General features: G+C 45.6%; 1 protein-coding gene and 1 pseudogene across 1 annotated transcript in view; one reads left to right on the top strand and one right to left on the bottom strand.

Annotated features, from left to right (window-relative positions):
* The first annotated feature begins 7675 nt into the window (after window positions 1-7675).
* The window catches only part of LOC137347605 (ADP-ribosyl cyclase/cyclic ADP-ribose hydrolase 2-like), a 47084-nt gene continuing 32466 nt past the window's right edge, over window positions 7676-22293 (top strand). Inside the window, exons 1-2 of the mRNA XM_068012199.1 lie at window positions 7676-7825; window positions 19129-19291. Coding sequence (XP_067868300.1) covers window positions 7759-7825; window positions 19129-19291 — 230 coding nt within the window. The 5' untranslated portion in view covers window positions 7676-7758. The remainder of the gene's footprint in view (window positions 7826-19128; window positions 19292-22293) is intronic.
* LOC137377734 (U2 spliceosomal RNA) lies at window positions 15930-16038 on the bottom strand (annotated as a pseudogene).

The raw sequence follows: 22293 nt of genomic DNA, 5'->3' as shown, positions 1-22293 counted from the left end.
TGGGCTGGCCTCCCATAGTCTATCCTCTGTAAACTTGAGGTCATCCAAAACTCTGCTACCTGTGTCCTAACTCGTGTCAATCCCATTCACCCAACATATCTTTGCTCGTTGACCTACATTGGCTTCCAGGTAAAAAAACACTTCAATTTTAAAATTCTCATCCATGTTTTCAAATCCCTCCATGGTCTCACCCGCCCCTATCTCTCTAATCTCCTCCAGACCTACAACCTTATGCAATGTCTGTACTCATCTAATTCTGGCCTCTTGCGCATCCCCTGTTATGATTGCTCCAGCTCTAGCTGTGCCATCAGCTGCCTAGTTCTGAAATTCCCTATCTAAACTTCTTCCCCTCTCTACCTCTCTCTCCTTCTTTAAGGTGTTCCTTAAAACTTACCTCTTTGACCAAGTTTGTGCTCATTTCCTCTAATATCTCCTTATGTGATTTTGTTTGAAATGTTCCTGTGAAGCATCTTGGAACATTTTACTAAATTGAAGGTGCTATATAAATACAAGTTGTTGTCTTTTCAAAAAGTCTGAAAGCTAAGCAGAAAAGAAAACTGATTGTAAAAATAACAAGACGTGTGAGCGCAGATTCTGGGAAGACTGCCCGGTCTGCTTTTTGTTTAACACAGAAAGGTAAGATCAGGAATGTGAATAAACAAAAGAATACATAAAAAGGGCAGTAGCAAAGCAACAGAGAAACATGAAAGCTGAGAACAGAGAGAGGGAGTGCACCCCAGAGCCAGGATAATGGTGAAAAAGCAGTGGGAAGCTCAAGGGTTTAAAGCAATATTAAAACTAGACTGGTGCACAGCGAGACCTGCTGACAGTCAGTGAAGGGAGTGGGATAACAAAAGAACAGTACAGCACAGGAACAGGCCATTCGGCCCTCCAAGCCTGCCTAACCTAAAACCTTCTGCACTTCCGGGGACCATATCCCTCTATTCCCATCCTATTCATGTATTTGTCAAGATGCCTCTTCAACGTCGCTATTGTATCTGCTTCCACCACCTTCCCCGGCAGCAAGTTCCACGCACTCACCACCTTCTGTGTAAAGAACTTGCCTTGCACATCCCCTCTAAACTTTGCCCCTCGCACCTTAAACCTATGCTGACTCTTCCACCCTGGGAAGAAGCTTCTGTCCATGCCACTCATAACTTTGTAAACCTCTATCATGTCGCCCCTCCACCTCCGTCGTTTCAGTGAAAACAATCTGAGTTTATCCAACCTCTCCTCAAAGCTAATGCCCTCCAGACCAGGCAACACCCTGGTAAACCTCTTCTGTACCCTCTCCAAAGCCTCAACGTCCTTCTGGTAGTGTGGCGACCAGAATTGCATGCAATATTCTAAGTGTGGCCTAACTAAAGTTCTGTACAGCTGCAGCATGACTTGCCAATTTTTATACTCTATGCCCCGACCGATGAAGGCAAGCATGCCGTATGCCTTCTTGACTACCTTATCCACCTGCGTTGTCACTTACTGTGACCTGTGGACCTGTACGCCCAGATCTCTCTGCCTGTCAATACTCCTAAGGGTTCTGCCATTTACTATATACCTTCCACCTGCATTAGACCTTCCAAAATGCATTACCTCACATTTGTCCAGATTAAACTCCATCTGCCATTTCTCTGCCCAAGTCTCCAACCGATCTATATCCTGCTGTATCCTCTGACAATCCTCATCACTGTCCGCAACTCCACCAACCTTTTTGTCGTCCGCAAACTTACTAATCAGACCAGCTACATTTTCCTCCAAATCATTTATATATACTACAAACAGCAAAGGTCCCAGCACTGATCCCTGCGGAACACCACTAGTCACATCCCTCCATTCAGAAAAGCACCCTTCCACTGCTACCCTCTGTCTTCTATGACTGAGCCAGTTCTGTATCCATCGTGCCAGCTCACCTCCGATCCCGTGTGACTTCACCTTTTGTACCAGTCTGCCATGAGGGACCTTGTCAAAGGCTTTACTGAAGTCCATATAGATAACATCCACTGCCCTTCCTTCATCAATCATCTTTGTCACTTCCTCAAAAAACTCAATGAAATTAGTGAGACACGGCCTCCCCTTCACAAAACCATGCTGCCTCTCGCTAATAAGTTCATTTGTTTCCAAATGGGAGTAAATCTTGTCCCGAAGAATCCTCTCTAATAATTTCCCTACCACTGACGTAAGGCTCACCGGACTATAATTTCCTGGATTATCCTTGATACCCTTCTTAAACAAAAGAACAACATTGGCTATTCTCCAGTCCTCTGGGACCTCACCTGTAACCAATGAGGATGCAAACATTTCTGTCAAGGCCCCAGCAATTTCTTCCCTTGCCTCCCTCAGTATTCTGGGGTAGATCCCATCAGGCCCTGGGGACTTATCTACTTTAATGCTTTGCAAGACACCCAACACCTCCTCCTTTTTGATAATGAGATGACTGAGACTATCTGCACTCCCTTCCCTAGGCTCATCATTCACCAAGTCCTTCTCTTTGGTGAATTACTTGAAGTGCATAAATTTCTGTATCAGAAAACAAAATAATTAAACAAAAAAATTAAGAATAAGACATCCAATAATTGTTTCATTTGTGATTTTAAAATATGGCCCAGATAGTACATGCTTTTCAGCATGCATCAGGCTTCAAGATGGATGGATACAATTTAGCTTGAACATATTATCCAAGATGTCAATATCAATTATAAAGTTTCTTACTAAAATAACTGATGTGCTTATTATTTGCTATAACTCTGTACTGAATATTGTACTTTATGAATTATATAATAGGGTTAAAAAAATTGTGTTTTAATGTTCTATCCGAACGTGTACATTGCCCCAATGTCATTCATCCCATAGTTACTTGACACTAAACACCTCTTTCCACTTGTAAAACCTTACCAGTTTAACACAACTTGAACACATCATTTAAAAAACACAGAGCGTCACCAATAGCTAATCCATATAAGCCAGCAAAGTCCCAGATTCATTCATCTGTGTTGAATAAGCTGATGTCCATTCGGGTGACAGTAAGTGAACAATAACTGGCTTGTGTCCCTTAGGTTGGGAAAATGGAGAGCTCAGGATCAAAAGTGAGACTCAGATCAGTTTAAAACTGAGACCTGTACCAAGAAATTTGCAGAGTGCCCTGAGTGCAGGGAACGATGTGCTTGGAAAGAGCAGGCGTGCTTTCTGAGTGCCCTCAATAAAGGAGAGGCAGCATTCGCAAAGAACCTAGCTGCAGGGTAGAGGTGTATGTGGCCAAAAAGCCTGATCCCTTGATACAGCAGAGGTTCAGAGAAGCCTTAAAATTATCAGGCATTTTGGGAGCGTAAATAAGGAGAAACAGTTTCCAACGCAGGATGGTCAGTAACTTGAAGTAATTGGCAAAAGATTCAGGGTGGAGGGATGATGAGAATTTTTTTCACGCCATGCGTTTTTATGATTTGGAATGCAAGGGTGATGGGAGCAGATTCAATAGTAAACTCCCAAAGGGAATTAGACGCATACCTGAAAAGGAAATGCTAGCAGGGCTGTGAAGAAAGTGCAGCCGAGTAAGATAAATTGATTAGTTTTTTCAAAGAGCCTGCACAGGCACGATGGGCCAAATGGCCACCTTCTGTGCTCTTCTATTCCATGATTATATGAAACCCAGCTCTGTGTGAGAAGCAGCAGAGAGAAACCTAAAGCTGTAATTAAGGAAGCTGCTTTACGGGTCCCAGTAGAACAAGAAAAATGTAAATAACAGGGGTGTGTTCAGTCTGCTATCAGACAGGAAGGACAGTTGATAACTGAGGTGGAAGATTACTGAACTATATATAACTTAGCAAAGAGTATTAGGAGTCAATTTTAACTATTGGGCAGCCAACCGTTGGAACATAGCAGCTGTCCGAACATTCAATGGGTAAAGAGGCCAAACAATTTTGGGGGCCACTCCTCCATTACCCCTGACACCTCATCCCCTTCCCACAGCACCTTCCCCTGCATTTGCAAGAGGTGTAATACCTGCCCCTTTACCTTCCCTCTCCTCACTATCCTTTCAGGTGAAGCAGTGATTTACTGGTACTTCGTTCAATTTAGTATTCTGTATTCACTGCCCGCAATGTGATCATCTCTACATTGGGGAGACCAAATGTAGTTCGGGTGACCGCTTTGTGGAACACCTTCGCTCAGCCCGAAAACATGACCCCGAGCTTCCTGTCGCTTGCCATTTCAACACATACCCCTGCTCTCATGTCCACATCTCTGTCCTGGGATTGCTGCAGTGTTCCAGTGAACATCAATGCAAACTTGAGGAACAGCATCTCATTGACCGATTAGGCACGCTACAGCCTGCCGGACTGAACATTGAGTTCAATAATTTCAGAGCATGACTGCACACCCCCCCCCCTTTTTTATTTTTAGAGTTTTTTTTAATTTTTATTTTAGTCTGTTTCATCATTCATTTTTTGCCACGTGCCTGCCCACTGTTTTTTTTTCATGTTTGTGCTTTTGGCCCAGGCTGTTCATTTTTCTGTCATTTAACACCCTCTCTGCACTTACTCTTTGCCTTTCACCACACCATTAACATACCCTTTGCCTTTGCTCCATGACTTTCTGATCAGTTATTCTCTGTGACCCTGTCCTATCAATGCCTTTTTTGTTATCTTTTGCCCCGCCACCATTTTATTTGCTTAAAACCCATTACATTTCTAACCTTTGCCAGTTCTGATGAAAGGTCACTGACCTAAAACGTTAACTCTGCTTCTCTCTCCACAGATGCTGCCAGACCTGCTGAGTATTTCCAGCATTTCTTATTTTTATTATGGCAGTAAATTAAGTCTGGGGAAGCCAGGGGGTGAGGGGGGTTGGGGTGGGTCATGAGGGTGGAGGGGGGATGCCTAGGGTTGCAACGACCAAGAACTCTTTTGTGGGCCCAGAGGGGCATTAATAGTGTGGTCAGTTTACTAACCCAACTTTGAGGCCGTTACTGCCCCTTAAATGCTGATTTTGCCAAGTTTAATATCAATCGCTATAAATCATAGAGTCATTGTGCTGGATTTTCAAATGCTGTCGGGACGGGAACCCAGTGTGGATAAGATTTAAAAATTGCGGTCCCTGAGGTCATCTCTGGATCCAGATGCCTCCTGGACAATCTGCAACATTCAACGTGCTGGTGTCGGGAGGTAAGAGAGAACCCGCTTGCTTCCAATTAATGGCCCATTAAGCTCTTTTAGAAGCTTGTTAACAGATCGGAGAGGTCGGCACTGCAATTTTTAATTTTTAACGGTCAGGTGCCTGTTTGTGCACAGCTGTCAGGTTTGCTGCGGGGAGAAGGAACAGTCTTTTTTTTAATGTCTATAATTATAGGGCCCTCCAGTATGTGCAGTACCTTTGTTTTCTCCGTTTCCAATCTGTCTCTTCCCTTTATCCTGTTGGCCCCAGATGAGCTGCCTGCTCTCTTCGGCAAGGCAACACAGGCCCAGTAAGGCTGCCGCTTGCCTTTGCTGCTGGAACCAGGCAGGCAGCACCTGTCTCCCGAAGGTGCTCAACTCCACTAATTGGGTGCTGAACTCGCCTCCTGCCCAGTTAGGGCAGTAGCATTTAAAAATATTGTCGCGTGAGCAACAGAGTGGAGGTGTGGGGTTGGGAGCCAGAATTCATCCAGGCGTCAGGGTCCCGACCCTGCTTTGAAAATCCAGCCCATAGAATCATTACAGAACAGAAGTAGGCCATTCGCCCCATCAAGTCTATGATGGCTCTCTGTAGAGCAATCCAATGAATCCCATTTCCCCGTTTATTCCCTGTCACGCTGCAAGTTTATTTCCTTCAAGTGCCCATCCAATTTCCTTTTGAAATCTTTCATCGCCTTCACTTCCACCACCGTCATAGACAGCAGGTTCCAGGTGATTACCACTTGTGGTGTAATAAAGTTCCTCTTCACTTCCCCTCCTTCTCTTGCCCAAAACCTTAAATCTGTGTCCCCTAGATCTTGTACTATCAGCTAATGGGAAAAGCTTTTCTTTGTCAACTTATATTTAAGCCGGTCATAATCTTGTCCACTTCTATCAAATCTCCCCTCAATCTCCTTTGTTCCAAGGAGAACAAACCCAACTTCTCCAACCTAACCTTGCAACTAAAATCCGTCAACCCTGGATCTATTCTAGTAAATCTCCTCTGTGCCCTCTCAAGGACCCACACATCCAGAACTGGATGCAATACACTAGTTGTGGCCTAACCAGAGCTTTATACATGTTCAGCATAACTTCCCTGTTTTTGTACTCAATGCCTCTATTTATGAGGCCCAAGATCCCATACGCTTTGCTAACTACTCTCTCAATATGTCCTACCCCCTTCAAAGATCCATTCACATGCACCCCTGGTCCCTGTGTTCTTGTACTCTCTTTAGAACTGTACCATTAAGTCTATATTGTCTCTCCCTATCCCTTCTGCCAAATGTATCACCTCACATGTCTCTGTCTATATTCCATCTGCCACTTGTCTGCCCACTCTGCTAGCCCACATATGTCCAGTTGGAATCGATTGCTATCATCCTCACTGTTTGTCACACCTCCATGTTTGGTATCATTGGCAAATTTTGCATTTTTTACTTTGTATTCCAATATCATTTATATATATGAATAAAAGTGATCCTGGAACTGAATCTTCGGGAACACCATCCTCCAGTATGAAAACAACCATTTACCATGACTCGCTGTTTTCTGTCCTTAAGTATGATATGTTATGAAAATAAAATATTACTGTATGCCGAGAGTTTGGCCTGTTACTACAACGTGCAACTGAGTGATTGAGACTGCTCACAGACTGACTGTTAGTAAGGATAGTGTTCTGCAGCATTTCCAAGTGTGGATCTTCCAAGCGCCTGGAGGTGGTCAGTGGTTTGTGAAGCAGCGCCTGGAGTGGCTATAAAGGCCAATTCTAGAGTGACAGGCTCTTCCACAGGTGCTGCAGAGAAATCTGTTTGTCGGGGCTGTTACACAGTTGGCTCTCCCCTTGCGCCTCTGTCTTTTTTCCTGCCAACTACTAAGTCTCTTCGACTCGCCACACTTTAGCCCCGCCTTTATGGTTGTCCGCCAGCTCTGGCGGAGGCTGGCAGCTGACTCCCACGACTTGTGATCAATGTCACAGGATTTCATGTCGCGTTTGCAGACGTCTTTAAAGCGGAGACATGGACGGCTGGTGGGTCTGATACCAGTGGCGAGCTTGCTGTACAATGTGTCTTTGGGGATCCTGCCATCTTCCACGCGGCTCACATGGCCAAGCCATCTCAAGCGCCGCTGACTCAGTAGTGTGTATAAGCTGGGGATGTTGGCCGCCTCGAGGACTTCTGTGTTGGAGATACGGTCCTGCCACCTGATGCCAAGTATTCTCCGGAGGCAGCGAAGATGGAATGAATTGAGACGTCGCTCTTGGCTGATATACGTTGTCCAGGCCTCGCTGCCATAGAGCAAGGTATTGAGGACACAGGCCTGATACACTCGAACTTTTGATGACTATACTAATTCTTTCAAGAGTTGTTACTTCAGAGTGTTGATTAAACTTATTTTGTTTCTAATATTTGTGTTTTTGCTCATGTGTTATTGGTCACAATTGTTAAGTAGCTCAAAGATCGCCTGTTTTATTTGCCCATCTCTGCTTAACAATTGGTTAACCTAGAATGTGTTTACACATAGGGGAGGAGTTTGCAAAGTGTATTCAATGCGGAATTGATAAAGAAGGGTGTAGCTTTCAGCACTGATTCTGTGACAAAGTTGAAACAACAGCTTGAAGATGTTTTTTCTGAATAGTCTGCAGCTTACAGGTGACGGCATCTCAGGACATAATGCAACTAAGTTTCGTAAGTTGACTTTGCTCCAAATTCTGTTCTTTTGGTCTGTAAATGCTATTCATTCTGAAAGTGAAACTATGCCAATTATATCTTATTCAATGACTTCCTCTCATTGTTCTAACTTCTTGACTAAGCTCCGTCGTGTAATGCTACCAGGGTGTTGTATATAAAAGGTAGCTCAAGCAAATTCAGTTTAGTTTTATCATTTAGATTGACTCAGCAAAATCACATTGCAATTATTTTGGATTTTTTTTACATGTTTGCGGCAGAACTTTGAAAATGTGTTAATTGCATTTGTTTGGGTACTATGCCTCCACTTATTCATGTTAAAAGAAAAATCAATGCATAAAGGTGCAATGTAGTTAGTTTCACGTACAATTTTCTTTACCTGCCATAACCTCACAACAGAATCCCACAATGTGATAGAGTAGTGTCAGCTGTGGCTCACTTGGTAGCAATCTCTCCTCTGAGTTAGAATATTTAGGTTCAAATTTCAACACATCCCCTGTTCTCAGGCCTATGCTGCAGTGTTCCAGTGAACATTAGCACAAGATCAAGGAGCAGCACCTGATCTTTCAATTAGGCACTCTACAGCCTCACAGGCTCAACTGCGAGTTCAACAATTTCAGAGCATGACTGGCCTTTTTTACATTTTTCTATTGTTTTTATTAATTTATTTTTAATCATGTCCCTTTTTTTTCATCTGGACAGAGCTGCTCGTTACTCTGCCATTAACACTCTCTGGACTAATACTTTGTCCATCACCACAAGCATTAACATGCTCTTTGCCTTTGTTCCATGACAGCTTTGTTATTTAATCTCTCCTGCTCTCTGCCCTATCACACACCATCCCTTTTGTTCCCTCCCCCACCCCCCTCCCCCTACCCTTTCACTTGCTTAAAATCGAATTATTTTCTAACCTTTGCCAGTTCTGATGAAGGTCACAGACCTGGAACGTTAACTCTGCTTCACTCTCCACATATGCTGCCAGACCTGCTGAGGATTTCCAGCACTTTCTGTTTTTATTTCAGATTTCCAGCATCTGCAGTATTCTGCTTTTATTACAATACTGAGGCAGTGCTGCACTGCCGGGCGTGCTGTCTTTCAGCTGAAACATTAAACTAGGGCACCTTCTGCCCTCTCAGGTGGATGTAAAAGATCGCATAGCACTGTTTCAAGAATGATTAGGGATTTATTGCTAGTGTTCTGGCCAATATTAATCCTTCAATCAATATCATAAGAACAGATTATCTGGTCATTATCACATTGCTGTTTGTGCAAGTTTGCTGTGTGCAAATTGGCTGCTGTGTTTCTTACATTTCAACAGTGACGACAATTTCATTGGCTGTAAAGTGCTTTGAGACGTCTGGTGGTCATGAAAGGTGCTACATAAATGCAAGTCTTTGTTTTTATTACTACAATGACAACTACCCTAAATTTATAAAGGATGCACAACCGAGACTGATGGCTAATAGAAAAATTCCAAAGTATTTCCAATTGCATATTTATGAATGACATTAAGTACAATTGTATGGAGTTTATTTTTGCTTTGAAATGTTGTTGTCAAATGTTAGGTCCAGGTAATCCACAAACACTTTTGTTGCTAAATGTCACTTAATTTTGTGTACAAATTAAATTCAGTACATTTTGTGCCCTCTGCTACCTAGTGTGAGAATCAGGACCAAAAGAGAGGAGAAAATCAGGGGAGTTTTTTTTAACTGATCAAATTTCTCTTGGGTGGTATGTTCATAGCACTAGTTTTGCTCATTTTTTCTGTGCTATCAAGTACTGTTACTGATATCAGAATTTGTATAAATTATTGTACATAAGCATACATTAGAATAAGGTTGTAATGCTTCATTAAAATATTTGGTGATCACTTAGACACCCAGGGCTGAATTTTCAGGCCCTGCTGGGGGCAGGAACGGAGGCAGATGAGACCCAACAATAATGGCGCTGGCTGGCGTGCCAGCTTCCCATGACGTTCCTGGCGTTGGCCATTTTTGTGCATTTATCCCAGTGCTGGCCATTTTTGTGCATTTAAGATCAGCAGGGCTACCTGCCTGAGGCAGGTAGCTGATTAGGCTCATATAGGCCTCGTTAAGGCCAATTAAAGGAGGCCGACTGGAATTTTCCAGTCAGTCTCCAGTTCCTCACACTGGCAGGGGCCAGTTTAGGCTCCAGGCAGGTTTAGAGGCTCTCCCTGCCTGCTTGGGTGAGAGAGCAGCCACAGGATGCACTGTAGAAGGATTTCCCCCCCAACCCCCATCCCAGTGGTGGCCTGGCTGCAAGAACCATTTTTTAATTAAAGTATTATAAATGTTGATGAGAGGGCACCTCCATGTTGAAGCACTCTCTCTGGTATTTATCTTTCATTACAGGATCCTGTTCCTCTCAAGCTGGAAGGCCTCTGATTAGTTCTGCAGCTTTGAGAGCCTACCCACCACTCTTAATTGGACAAGAAACCTGTCTCCATGCCAATTAAGGGGGCGTCGCCTTGAAAATCCCAATGAGTGACTGCTTCCCACTGGAGTGTGGGTTCGGGACCCAGAAAAAGTTCCAACTTTTGTTTCCTGCCCCGGGGGGAAAATCCAGCCCACAATTTAAAACGTTACTATAGACACCCATTAAATAAAATTAGATGGCACCTTAGACAAAATGCCTTATTGTAACATTTACAGTCAATTCACACCCTCTCTGTACTAACCCTTTGTCTTTCAGCATGCTATTAACATACTGTTTGCCTTTGCTCCTTGACCTCCTGGTCAGTTATTTTTTGGTTTAGTTTAGTTTAGAGATACAGCACTGAAACAGGCCCTTCGGCCCACCGAGTCTGTGCCGACCATCAACCACCCATTTATACTAATCCGACACTAATTCCATATTCCTACCACCTGTTCTTATTCTCTGTGACCTTGTCCTATCTACACCTTCTCCTTTGTTATCTCTTGCCCCACCCCCACTTTACTTGCTTAAAACCTTTTACATTTCTAATATTTGCCAGTTCTGATGAAGGGTCACTGACCTGAAACATTAACTCTGCTTCTCTCTCCACAGATGCTGCCAGACCTGCTGAGTATTTCCAGCATTTCTTGTTTTTATTTATGCCTTATTGTAAATGTAGGAGGAGAGATCGTCCCCACCTGCTCATAATTATGTGTTTCAAAGATCATTTCAACATCATTTGGTTTACATGTACCAGCAACAAATACATAATCACTGAAAATTTATTTTTTTTTATTTCCAAAATATACTTTATTCATAAAAATCTGTAAAAATTACATTGCCAAACAGTTTCCAAACAGCACCAAAAAATACAAACATTGCAAGGGAGATCAGTTTCCTTCAATACTGTCATGAGTTTCTTCCCACCTCTTCCGTTTCACAATTGTCATGTCAATTACAGTTTTACATTTACAGCAATTGAGAATATTAACGATACAGTTCGGGGGGTTTCCCATTGATCCAGCCCCTCAGTCTAGCTTGGTGGGGGAACCTTACACTGTGGTCTTTCCCCATTGAGCCTTTGCTGCGGCTGCCCCAAGCTTCAGTGCGTCCCTCAGCACGTAGTCCTGGACCTTGGAATGTGCCAGTCTGCAACATTCGGTGGTGGACAACTCTTTGCGCTGGAAGACCAGCAAGTTTTGGGCAGACCAAAGGGCGTCTTTCACCGAATTGATAGTCCTCCAGCAGCAGCTGATGTTTGTCTCGGTGTGCGTCCCTGGGAACAGCCCGTAGAGCACAGACTCCTGTGTTACAGAGCTGCTTGGGATGAACCTTGACAAAAACCACTGCATCTCTTTCCACACCTGCTTTGCAAAGGCACATTCCAGGAGGAGGTGGGCGACCGTCTCTTCCCCACCACAGCCAATGCGGGGGCACTGTGCGGAGGGGGCGAGACTTCGGGTGTGCATGAAGGATCTGACGGGGAGGGCCCTTCTCACCACCAGCCAAGCTACCTCTTGGTGCTTGTTTGAAAGTTCTGGTGATGAGGCATTCCGCCAAATGACTTTGACGGTCTGCTCGGGGAACCATCCGACAGGATCCACCATTTCCTTTTCCCGTAGGGCCTTGAGGACATTCCGTGCAGACCACTGCCTGATGGACCGGTGGTCAAAGGTGTTTTCCCGCAGAAACTGTTCCACGAAGGATAGGTGGTACGGCACCGCCCAACAGCAGGGAGCGTTCCGCGGCAATGTGACCAGGCCCATCCTTCGCAACACCGGGGACAGATAGAACCTCAGCACGTAGTGACACTTGGAGTTTGCGTACTGGGGGTCTACACACAGCTTGATGCAGCCGCACACGAAGGTGGTCATCAGGATGAGGGCCACGTTGGTTACATTTTTCCCGCCCTTGTCCAGAGATTTGAACATCGTGTCCCTCCGGACCCGGTCCATTTTAGATCCCCAGCTGAAGCGAAAAATGGCTCGGGTGACTGCCACGGCGCAGGAGTGGGGTATGGGCCAGACCTACGCCACGTAGAGCAACAACGTGAGCGCCTCGCACCTGATGACCAGGTTCTTACCCACAATGGAGAGAGATCGCAGCCCCCACATGCCCAACTTTTGTCGTACCTTGGCTACTCGCTCCTCCCATGTTTTGGTGCACGCCCCAGCCCTTCCGAACCATATCCCCAGCACCTTCAGGTAATCTGACCTGACGGTGAAGGGGACAAAGGATCGGTCAGCCCAGTTCCCAAAGAACATGGCCTCGCTCTTGCCGTGGTTAACTTTGGCTCCCGAGGCCAGTTCGAACTGGTTGCAGATGCTCATCAGTCTGCGCACGGACAGCGGATCCGAGCAGAAAACGGCGACGTCATCCATGTACAGGGAGGTTTTGACCTGAGTGCCTCCGCTGCCTGGGATTGTCACCCCTCTTATGCTCGCATCCTTCCTAATAGACTCAGCAAAGGGTTCAATACAGCAAACAAACAAGACTGGGGACAGAGGACAGCCCTGTCTGACTCCAGATTTGATCGGGAAACTTTCAGAATCCCATCCGTTGATTGAGACTGCGCTACTGATGTTTGTGTAGAGCAGTTGGATCCAATTGCAGATTCCCTCCTCAAACCCCATTTTGGAAAGCACATCCATCATGTAGGTGTGCGATATCCTGTCAAAAGCCTTCTCCTGGTCCAGGCTGATGAGGCAGGTGTCCACCCTCCTGACCCGTACGTAGGCGATCGTATCCCTGAGTAGCGCGAGACTATCAGAGATCTTCCTGCCGGGTACAGTACAGGTCTGATCCGGGTGAATCACCAGCTCCAGAGCAGACTTGACTCGACTGGCTATGACTTTGGACAGAATCTTGTAATCAACATTAAGCAGTGAGATGGGCCGCCAATTTCTGATTTCTGCCCTCTCCCCCTTCTGCTTGTAAATGAGGGTGATGATGCCTTTTCTCATGGATTCTGACATGCTGCCGGCCAGGAGCATACTCTCGTATACTTCCAGCAGGTCCGGGCCGACCCAGTCCCACAGGGACGAGTACAACTCGACCGGTAAGCCGTCGCTCCCGGGAGTTTTACTCGTCTCGAAAGACTCGACGGCCTTTGTCAGCTCATCCAGAGTTAGCGGCTTGTCCAGTCTCTCCCTGCTGCTGTCATCTAAGACCTCTGTGATAGATGACAGGAAGGACTGGGAGGCTCTGCTGTCTGTGGGCTTCGCGTCATACAACCCAGCATAAAAGGATTTGCTGATCCTTAGTTTGTCGGACTGCGAAGACGTTACCGAGCCATCTTCACGGTCCTCCAACCTTTGTAATCCCTTTTGAGTTCCTCAACGTTCTCTGGGGTCAGCAGTGTCGCATTGAGCTTCCACGTCCCTCTGCCAACCCGCTGGTCATCCTGTAAGTGACAGTCGGCCAGTAAGAGGCAGTGGTCGGAGAAGAACACCGGCTTGACGTCGGTGGATCCGACCGTGACAGCACGGGACACAAACAGGAAGTCAATCCTGGAACGGGCAGACCCGTCCGATCTTGACCATGTGTATCTGCGCTGCGCTCCGTCTGCAGGTTTGCTGAAGACGTCGTGCAGTTTGGCATCTTTAACTCTTTCTATTAGGAATCTGGATGTAGCGTCCAGTTTGCTGTCGTCACTGCCGGATCGTCCAGCCGCATCGATGATGCAGTTGAAGTCACCGCCTAGGATGACCGGCCTGGACGTCGCCAGCAGCAGTGGGAGCTGCTGGAAGACGGTCAGCCGCTCGCTGCGTTGTACCGGGGCGTACACGTTGATCAACCGGAGCGGAGCATCACGTATTGTACATCACGTCTGCTACGAGGAGGCGACCGCCCACCACCTCCTTAACTTTGGAGATGGTGAAGTTACCTCCCCGCAGCAGAATACCCAGGCTGGAGGAACGGCAGTCATTACCCCCCGACCAGATCGATGGCCCGTGGGACCACCATCGCGACCACTGCCTGTAGGTGCTGAGGTGTGGTATTCCACACTCCTGCAGAAACAGTAGGTCAGCTTTGACCTTGGCAAGGTAATCCAAGGTTGAAACACATCGTGTAGTAGATTTAATGCTACGCACATTAATGGAAGCAATTCTTACACCCATTTTTTACTAAAAATTAGTTGTTGCTTCCCATACCATTTGTCCTCGCTAGTCCCAGTCCTTCCCCTTCGGGATGTTCCTGCATACCCATCGTATGCGCAAGCAGTTTCACGTTGGTTGGGCTCAGAAACCCCTCCTGATTTTTCATGCAGGGTTTGTGCCGCTCGGGTGACATCGGGGGGGTCTTGTAGGCAGAGAGGATTGGGTTGTCCTCAGCTGCTTCCATCTGTTCCTCCTCGAAAACATCACAGCTCCCGGTCTCCCGGAGCTCAGGTGCGCCAGACGTGTCTTTGCTCCCGGTGTCCCGGAGCTGAGATGCGTTGGCCACGTCGTTACGTGTGGGGCATTGGGGTTGGGGCACGCCGGGCCCATCACAGCTTCCAGTGCCCGGGGGCTGGGATGCGTTATCATCCATCTCAGAGTTCTGCCGCCTCTTTTGAAGGGGCTGTCGTTCCAGCATTTCCCCGTCCAGTGAAGAGGAGTTGTTGCAGTCTGATTCAGAAGAGAGCCTCCTCTTGCCACTGGTTTGGGTGGTGGCTTTGGGATGTTTTTTCTTTGTGGTTTTCCTCTGGACCACATGCCACTGACCTGTTTGTCCATCTGCTGCCTCCTCCTCCATTGATTCTGTCTGTGGAGGAGGGGTTTCCGGGCGCTGGGTAGGTGCTGGGTCGTTGGTTTCAGCTGCCTCCCCTTCCTTCTCAGGTTGAAGTTCCTCACCGCGGAGAAGGTTGCTGGTCTCCTTTCGAACAGCGGACGCCTTCGTCGAACCTTCTCCCGGCCTTTCCTTGGACCTTGCCGCCTGAGCATAGCTGAGGCAACGTTTGGGGCAGGTCTTGTAGAGATGGCCTGCCGCACCGCACAAGTTGCAACACTTAGTCTGCTTACAGTCCTTGGTCTGATGGCCTTCCTCCTTGCAGTTCTTGCAAACAACCGTGCTGCAGTTGACTGCCATGTGACCAGATTTGCCACAGGTGCGGCAAACTCTGGGCTGCCCAGCGTAGACCAAGAAGCCTCGACTTCCCCCGATAGCGAAGCTGGAGGGAGGGTGGATGATGGCTCCACTGGGATCTACCTTCAAGGTCACCTTGACCTGCCGCTTGCTGGTCCAGATCCCAAAGGGGTCCTTGACATCAGTGCTGCTGCCGGCCACCTCGACGTACCTGGCGAGAAAGGTGAGTACATCCACCACCGGAACATGGGGGTTGTAGAGGTGAATCGTCACCACCCGGTCCCGTTGTGACGGAAGCGTGAAAAGCGGCTCCGCTGTGAGGATCGACAGTGGCGCCCGGTCCCCTTTCTCCTTGAACGCCTTCAGGAACTTGATGCATCCCGCCACGTTCCGGAACGTCACGTCGAAGTATCCACTGCTGGGGAAATCCTGCAGGCAGAAGATGTCCGTCGCTTGAAATCCGCAGCAATCGAAGAGAATTTTCTTGATGAAGAAGGTGCGATCGACCGGTGCATCTCCTTCCTTGTCCTTCACGACCACCCGAACGGTGTTGCGCACTCCCTGGCCCGAAGCTCGAAAATTGGTTATAGCCATTTTACTCAAAGCTTCCCCAGGATCAAAAGGCAATGATCATGGTCTCTTCTCAATCAAATAAGCACTGATAAGAACAGATACTACACTTGATCTTAGCCAAAAGGCCGAGAAGCGATGCACACTGAAAATAGGCACAGGGATCGTAATATGCAATTAACTGCAATTGATCATTCACTTCGATAAGGCACCGTGTTAAACTGGTTCTGCCTGCTATTTAAATGATTGCTGCATGCAACCAGTGCTCCCCATGCTATTTACTGTACATGCTACGGACAGAATTGAGAGAGAACAGAAACCCCAGTTCTTTCCCCTTCACACACTGTAATCAGTGTGTTTTTGACAAAATGTGTGTATTTCTTAACCCCTGAGTGTATGGCCAATTTGAATATCCAGCAGCATGCTTTTCATGGGTTTAAGTAAAAAGGATTATTTTATTCACATGTTCAACCCGAAAATCTAACACTATGTCATTGACTCACCACACACACACACACACACACTCACACACACACACACACACACGAAAAAAAGCCATTAAAAAGGATAGTGCAAGCAAAGGAATAATTCATAAGTCACGTGATTTTGCTCATTTTAGGGAAAAGGCATGCATTGTGGGCCCAGTGAAGAAGGCGTTTTCATTCCTGAAGTGTAGTTAGGTGGATTTGATAACTGGAGTTGTATATTGAAGTTGTTGCAGGATTCTCTCGAAGAGTTGGATTTTAAGGTGGTCATAAAGTTAGTTGCTTGTAGACTTATTACTAGGAGGTTGGTTTTTTTGCACTGGTAGACTTGAAAAGGATCAGGTTCAGAGACCTTAAGATGTTACAGCCTCCAGTTCTTTTAAGGCACGGTGGTACTGCCTGGTCTTCTTGCTGCTTTTTGGCTGCAACACCAAGGGACTTCTCACAGTTTCTTTTCCAAACATGGTGGAAGTCTAGGTTGATTAGGCCCATCCTGATTTATTGTTCCAAGACATCTTGGTGTCAAATTTTTGTTTGATGACACTTGAAAAACACCGCGGGATGTTTTATTACATTAAAGGCACTATATAAATGCAAGTTTTTGTTGTTATTGAGTTTCTCCTATGAAAGTGAGAAGAATTGCTGACCATGGGAGAGTGTGCGCCAAGGTTTTCTGATCATGCACCAGAGGTATTGGTGGAAGAGGTGGAAGGGAGGAGAGATGTCTGGTATCTGCAGGGAGGCAGGAAGCCTTCCAGACATGGTCTCAGGAGACAGTGGGAAGAAATTGTGGCCGAGGTGAATGCCAGTAGTGTTACTCCAAGAACATGGATGCAGTACAGGAAGAAGTTTAATGATCTCACACAGTTGCCAAGTTGACTGAGTTCATCTTCAAATGACACATCCTACCACCTGCACCACTAAGACGCTGTTCAATTCACTATGTTGCCATCATTCACCTACTAATAATCTCTATCAATCAGGACTCAACCATATCATTTATATGCATTATCTCACCCATGTGCACTTAGCATTGTTGGAAGCCTCACACCCAAAACTCACAGCTCATACACAAAGGCAGCTATTCAATCTTGACAGCCACAACACCCAAACATATCGCAGGACACTCACTGACACAATTCCTTCTTTCTTCCAGGAGAAGATGGCACATAAGCAGAGGCTGCAGGAAAGAACTGGAGGTGGCCAAGCACACCTGCATGTTTTAACACCAATGGAGGAGACATTGTTGGCCTTCATAGGAAGGGGCATCTCTGAGTCTGTGGCTACTGGCGGGGGCTGAAGCAATTGATGATGCATGTATCCGCAGACCTAATTCTCCCTCATCCCTCGATCTCTTCTGTGTGAGAATCTGCAGATGGGGTGAGCACATACTTACTTGGAAGACAGCATTCATCCTCTAACCTATGCTATTCCACCATTGCCCTTGCTGTTGCCTGTCAGCCAGCCAGCCAGCCAGCCAGCCCAGACTGCTAGTCCAGACTGAGATAGTGTAGATAAAGCCAGGCCTTCCAAGCCCAGAGCCTCTCAAGGACCCCCTCCAAGTCTCCTTATCACCACCCATGGTACAGCCACTGCGGAGTGCCTTGTAGGAGCACTAGGAGAAGCAAAGGCACACAGAAGAGGCACTAAAGGAATGCCCAAGGGTGATTAGTTTATTTTTGTATCCATTATGTCATGATTTAATTCATAAATTTCAATTGGAATGTTTTAATGTTGTGCTGTTGGAAAGAAGACAATGGTCAGTAATAGAGGAAAGGTAAGGAGTTTGGGACTGTGGGTGAATGGGGAAGTGGAGCTAAGGTTACTGGTATTGCTCATGAATTATTTGATCACGTAGATCCCAGGTAAAAAGTGTCAAACTACGTTCTGTATTCCCTTCCTCTTCCTGTTCCTCAATTTCTGGTTGCACCTCCTCTTGCTGTTGCTCTTGCTCTTGCTCCTCAGCTTCTCATCTGATAGAGAGTGGCAAGGGCTGTTCTCACATAATGGCCATGCAGCATACTACCACATATCTTGATATCCACTTAGAAGAGTACTGCAGGGTTCCTCCAGAGCAGTTCAGAAAGCGGAAACATAAAAACTTTAGACAAGTATAAGAAAGCTCCAAAAATACATAGAATTGCACCAACAACCAGATGAAATAATCCAGCAACTAACCTGTAAGTAGTTCATGATCCCTTTAAGTATCATGGGGAGGGGATGTCTTCCGTGCCATTTACTGTCATGCTCAGCACTGAGAGGTTAAGGCAGAGCATACGTTCAAAAATGACAGCGCTGGTGTCAAATCAGCATTGCACACTGACATCCTAATCTACCTGTTCTGAATACTGTAGATAGTCTTTAGGTGTACACAAGGCCATTTATCAAGATGGTGTCTGGCATACTCCCCATTGGAAGTGTGCGCACACATCTCTGACTCCATTTTTGAGCTTTAGGAGGCTGATTGGAACGTAAGAAATGGGTGCGAGAGTCCAATTTCTTCTCCATAGTTTAAAATACCAGTAGGTTACATTCTGTGTCTTACACTGAACATGTTACTCATAACATGATAATATAATCAAATCGCTGTACCTAAGACAGTTCCATTTCAAAATGGTAAATCTTCTCATGTAGCCTGAAATGTTCATTCCTTGAATGTGTAAGTTCATTCTCACTGCTCACGCACAAAAATAAATAGAATGCCAATTTCTTGCAATAACACTTGTATTTTATTACTGATAATAGGTTTGCTCCTCTATGGACTCATGCTGTTAAGCGATACAGAGACAACATTGGCAAAGGATGACACCAAAGCTGTTTGGAAAGGAAAAGGATCAACAGCAAATTTGAAAGAAATAATGATTGGGAGATGCTTCAACTACATTAGAGTCATAAATCCCAGTGCAGGGTAGGTCAATTTGTAACTTTTCACTGACACAGCATTAAAACACATCATCATTTTCAATTTTTTGGAAAAACTACTTGAGGCTGCTTTCATTCATTGCAACAATGAAAAGTCTTAACAAGCAAAAACATAGACAGTGAATTAATTTGTTTCAAAGTTTGTGTCAATAGCACACTCAAGTCCTGTTCTACAAAAATTTATTTTACAAATAAATGGGGTGGCGCAGTGGTTAGCATCGCAGCCTCACAGTTCCAGTGACCCGGTTTGATTCTGGGTACTGCCTGTGCAGAGTTTGCAAGTTCTCCCTGTAACTGTGTGGGTTTCCGCTGGGTGCTCTAGTTTCCTCCCACAGCCAAAGACTTGCAGGTTAATAGGTAAATTGCTCCTTGTGTAGGTAGGAGAATTGAGGGAAGGTGAGGATGTGGTAGGGAAAATGGGATTAAATGTAGGATTAGTATAAATGGGTGTTTGTTGGTCAGCACAGGCTCAGTGGGCTGAAGGGCCTGTTTCAGTGCTGTATTTCTCTATGACTCTAAATGCAAACCACCTTTTAATCTTCAATTGCTGGACAATTGACTGATGGCCAGTAGAAAAATACAGTTAGATTAGCTAAGGCTCTCATTTAATTTGATATTTGCCTTTGATCATACAAGACTCTGAAACATGTTTAATCAAAACCATGGCAATCCAAGATTCAGCTTGTCTGATTTTTTGGGGGGATTTAAAAAAATATTTCTCTTCCTCCCGCGTTAAAATCATTCTAAATGTATGCTAAGCTCGTGTGGCTAGGAAAAACCTTGCATTGTAACCTCGGTGTTGCTTGTTTATTTTGCACATTCTGAATATTTGGGAGCAGCTGAACCTTTATTTATGTGTGTCAATGTTCATATATGAGAGATAAAAAATGCAAAACGAAGAACAGCAAAGAAAGGATCAAAACAGAAAGTGCTGGAAATCCTCAGCAAGTCAGGCAGCATCTGTGGAGAGAGAAGCAGAGTTAACGTTTCTGGCCTGTGACCTTTCATCACATTCTGATGAAAGGTGATGGTAAGCCCAGGCTAGCGGCATTGAAGCCTCAATTTCTGTTAATGGATGGAGAGGCATCCTCTGCCTGCAGTACAGCCCCCAGATACTTACCCTTGTAGGCTTCAGTCTCTGCCAGGAGCTTCCTTGATCTTCTGACCTATTTTGCCACTTTAAGGTCTTTCACTACCTCTTCCAGTGCTGCAGTGGATAATTCCCTTTTACCAACAGTACTCCTGTCAGGAGCCCATCCTGCATCCTTAACAATCCCCAAGCCGGGAAAATGGGTCAATGTCAGTGTACAGTTGGAAGAGAAGGCAGATATCCTATCCTGCTGCTAGCCTGCCCCGAAAAGCAATATGCAACCTGATATACAGACAGGAGTCCTAAATAAACAGTAATGAATTGGTCCCAAATTCCAGTCAGTAGCGAGCGATTGGCAGCACAGTGGCGCAGTGGTTAGCACCGCAGCCTCACAGCTCCAGCAACCCAGGTTCAATTCTGCGTACTGCCTGTGCGGAGTTTGCAAGTTCTCCCTGTGACTGCGTGGGTTTTCGCCGGGTGCTCTGGTTTCCTCCCACAGCCAAAGACTTGCAGGTTGATAGGTAAATTGGCCATTATAAATTGTCCCTAGTGTAGGTAGGGGAATTGAGGGAAGGAGGAGATGTGGTAAGAATATGGGATTAATGTAGGATTAGGTGGTTGATGGTCAGCACAGACTTGGTGAGCTGAAGGGCCTGTTTCAGTGCTGTATTGCTAAATAAATTAATTAATCCAGCCCACCATCACTCAATGGGCTTTGACACTGGAACTTGGAGTGATTTGAAATGCATTTTAGTGCAGCACCCTCTAGAGGGGATCTGGGTCCTGTGTGAACAGGGCAAGCAACTGTGTATCTCCATAACCAATCAGATTGAAGAATTCCTAATGAGAAATGCAGTCTGAACTAGGAAGTGTCAGTTAGAATATTTATTTCAATGTTAAAGGAAAAGAAACATGGGATTAAGGGCAGGAAAGATGAACGTGATGTCATTAAGAATTCACTTAAATTGGGATGGACAAGACCTAACTTTTTCTGTCAAGTCTGGTAGTTATCTCTCACATAAGTACTGTAATTTCATGCCATCCATGTGTTTCAATGCTGCTCCTCTGGACAAGATACCTGTGCAAAGAAGCTTCAGAAAGAGCAGAGAAACTTGGATAGAAACTTCCAGATTTCTGCATTGATCTGTGTGCTGTCCAATTTACACTTTATTAAGTGTGAGAGCTGATGGCCTTATGGTTATTTTTACCACAAAATCCAGGCCAAAATTGTGGAGATGTTTGGTGAAGAAGGAAAGATGCAAGTTGGGTTAGTATATTCTTAGCTTTTGAGTTTTTGGTTAACGTTAAAAAAAAATTCACCCTCTAGCCCAGTGGAACAATTTACTTGGCCCGTGCTCTCTGATATCTCCAACTGCTAATTCTTTTTGAGATCTCTTCCTCACTTTTGAGATGGCCATACCCTGTCAGAATCACTAGTGGCATCCTTTGTGACTTTGATCATGATACGCTATCCCTTCTTATCCTCCTTAAATTTTCTGATACAGTCAACACAGTCAATCATTTCATTCTTCTTCTTTGTGATCAACCTCAGTGGTACTACTTCAATATGGTTTCACACCTACCTGGTCCTACACAGTTAGTACAGCTCCTCGAAGAGCTTTGCAACAAGCCACACTATTACATTAGGATTTTCTACAAGGCTCATTCTTGACCCCTTTCCATTTTGTTGCCTTCATGCTGCTGCTTGTTGACATCAATTATCCTATCGATCCTCAGGTATATGCTGATGGCATCAAGCTTTACCTCTGTTACTAATCTTGAATCCTGAACGAAAGCCTGGCTCGGGTATAAAATTAAAACCCTCCCTGACAACAGGTCAGAGGGGGAACTGCTGTTCCCCACCACATCTGGAAATGTGGAGGCTGACTGGAAAGTCC

Source organism: Heterodontus francisci, chromosome 1 (genome assembly GCF_036365525.1).
Source record: "Heterodontus francisci isolate sHetFra1 chromosome 1, sHetFra1.hap1, whole genome shotgun sequence".
NCBI classification, from domain to species: domain Eukaryota; kingdom Metazoa; phylum Chordata; class Chondrichthyes; order Heterodontiformes; family Heterodontidae; genus Heterodontus; species Heterodontus francisci.
This window is presented reverse-complemented; position numbering and strand designations above follow the sequence as displayed.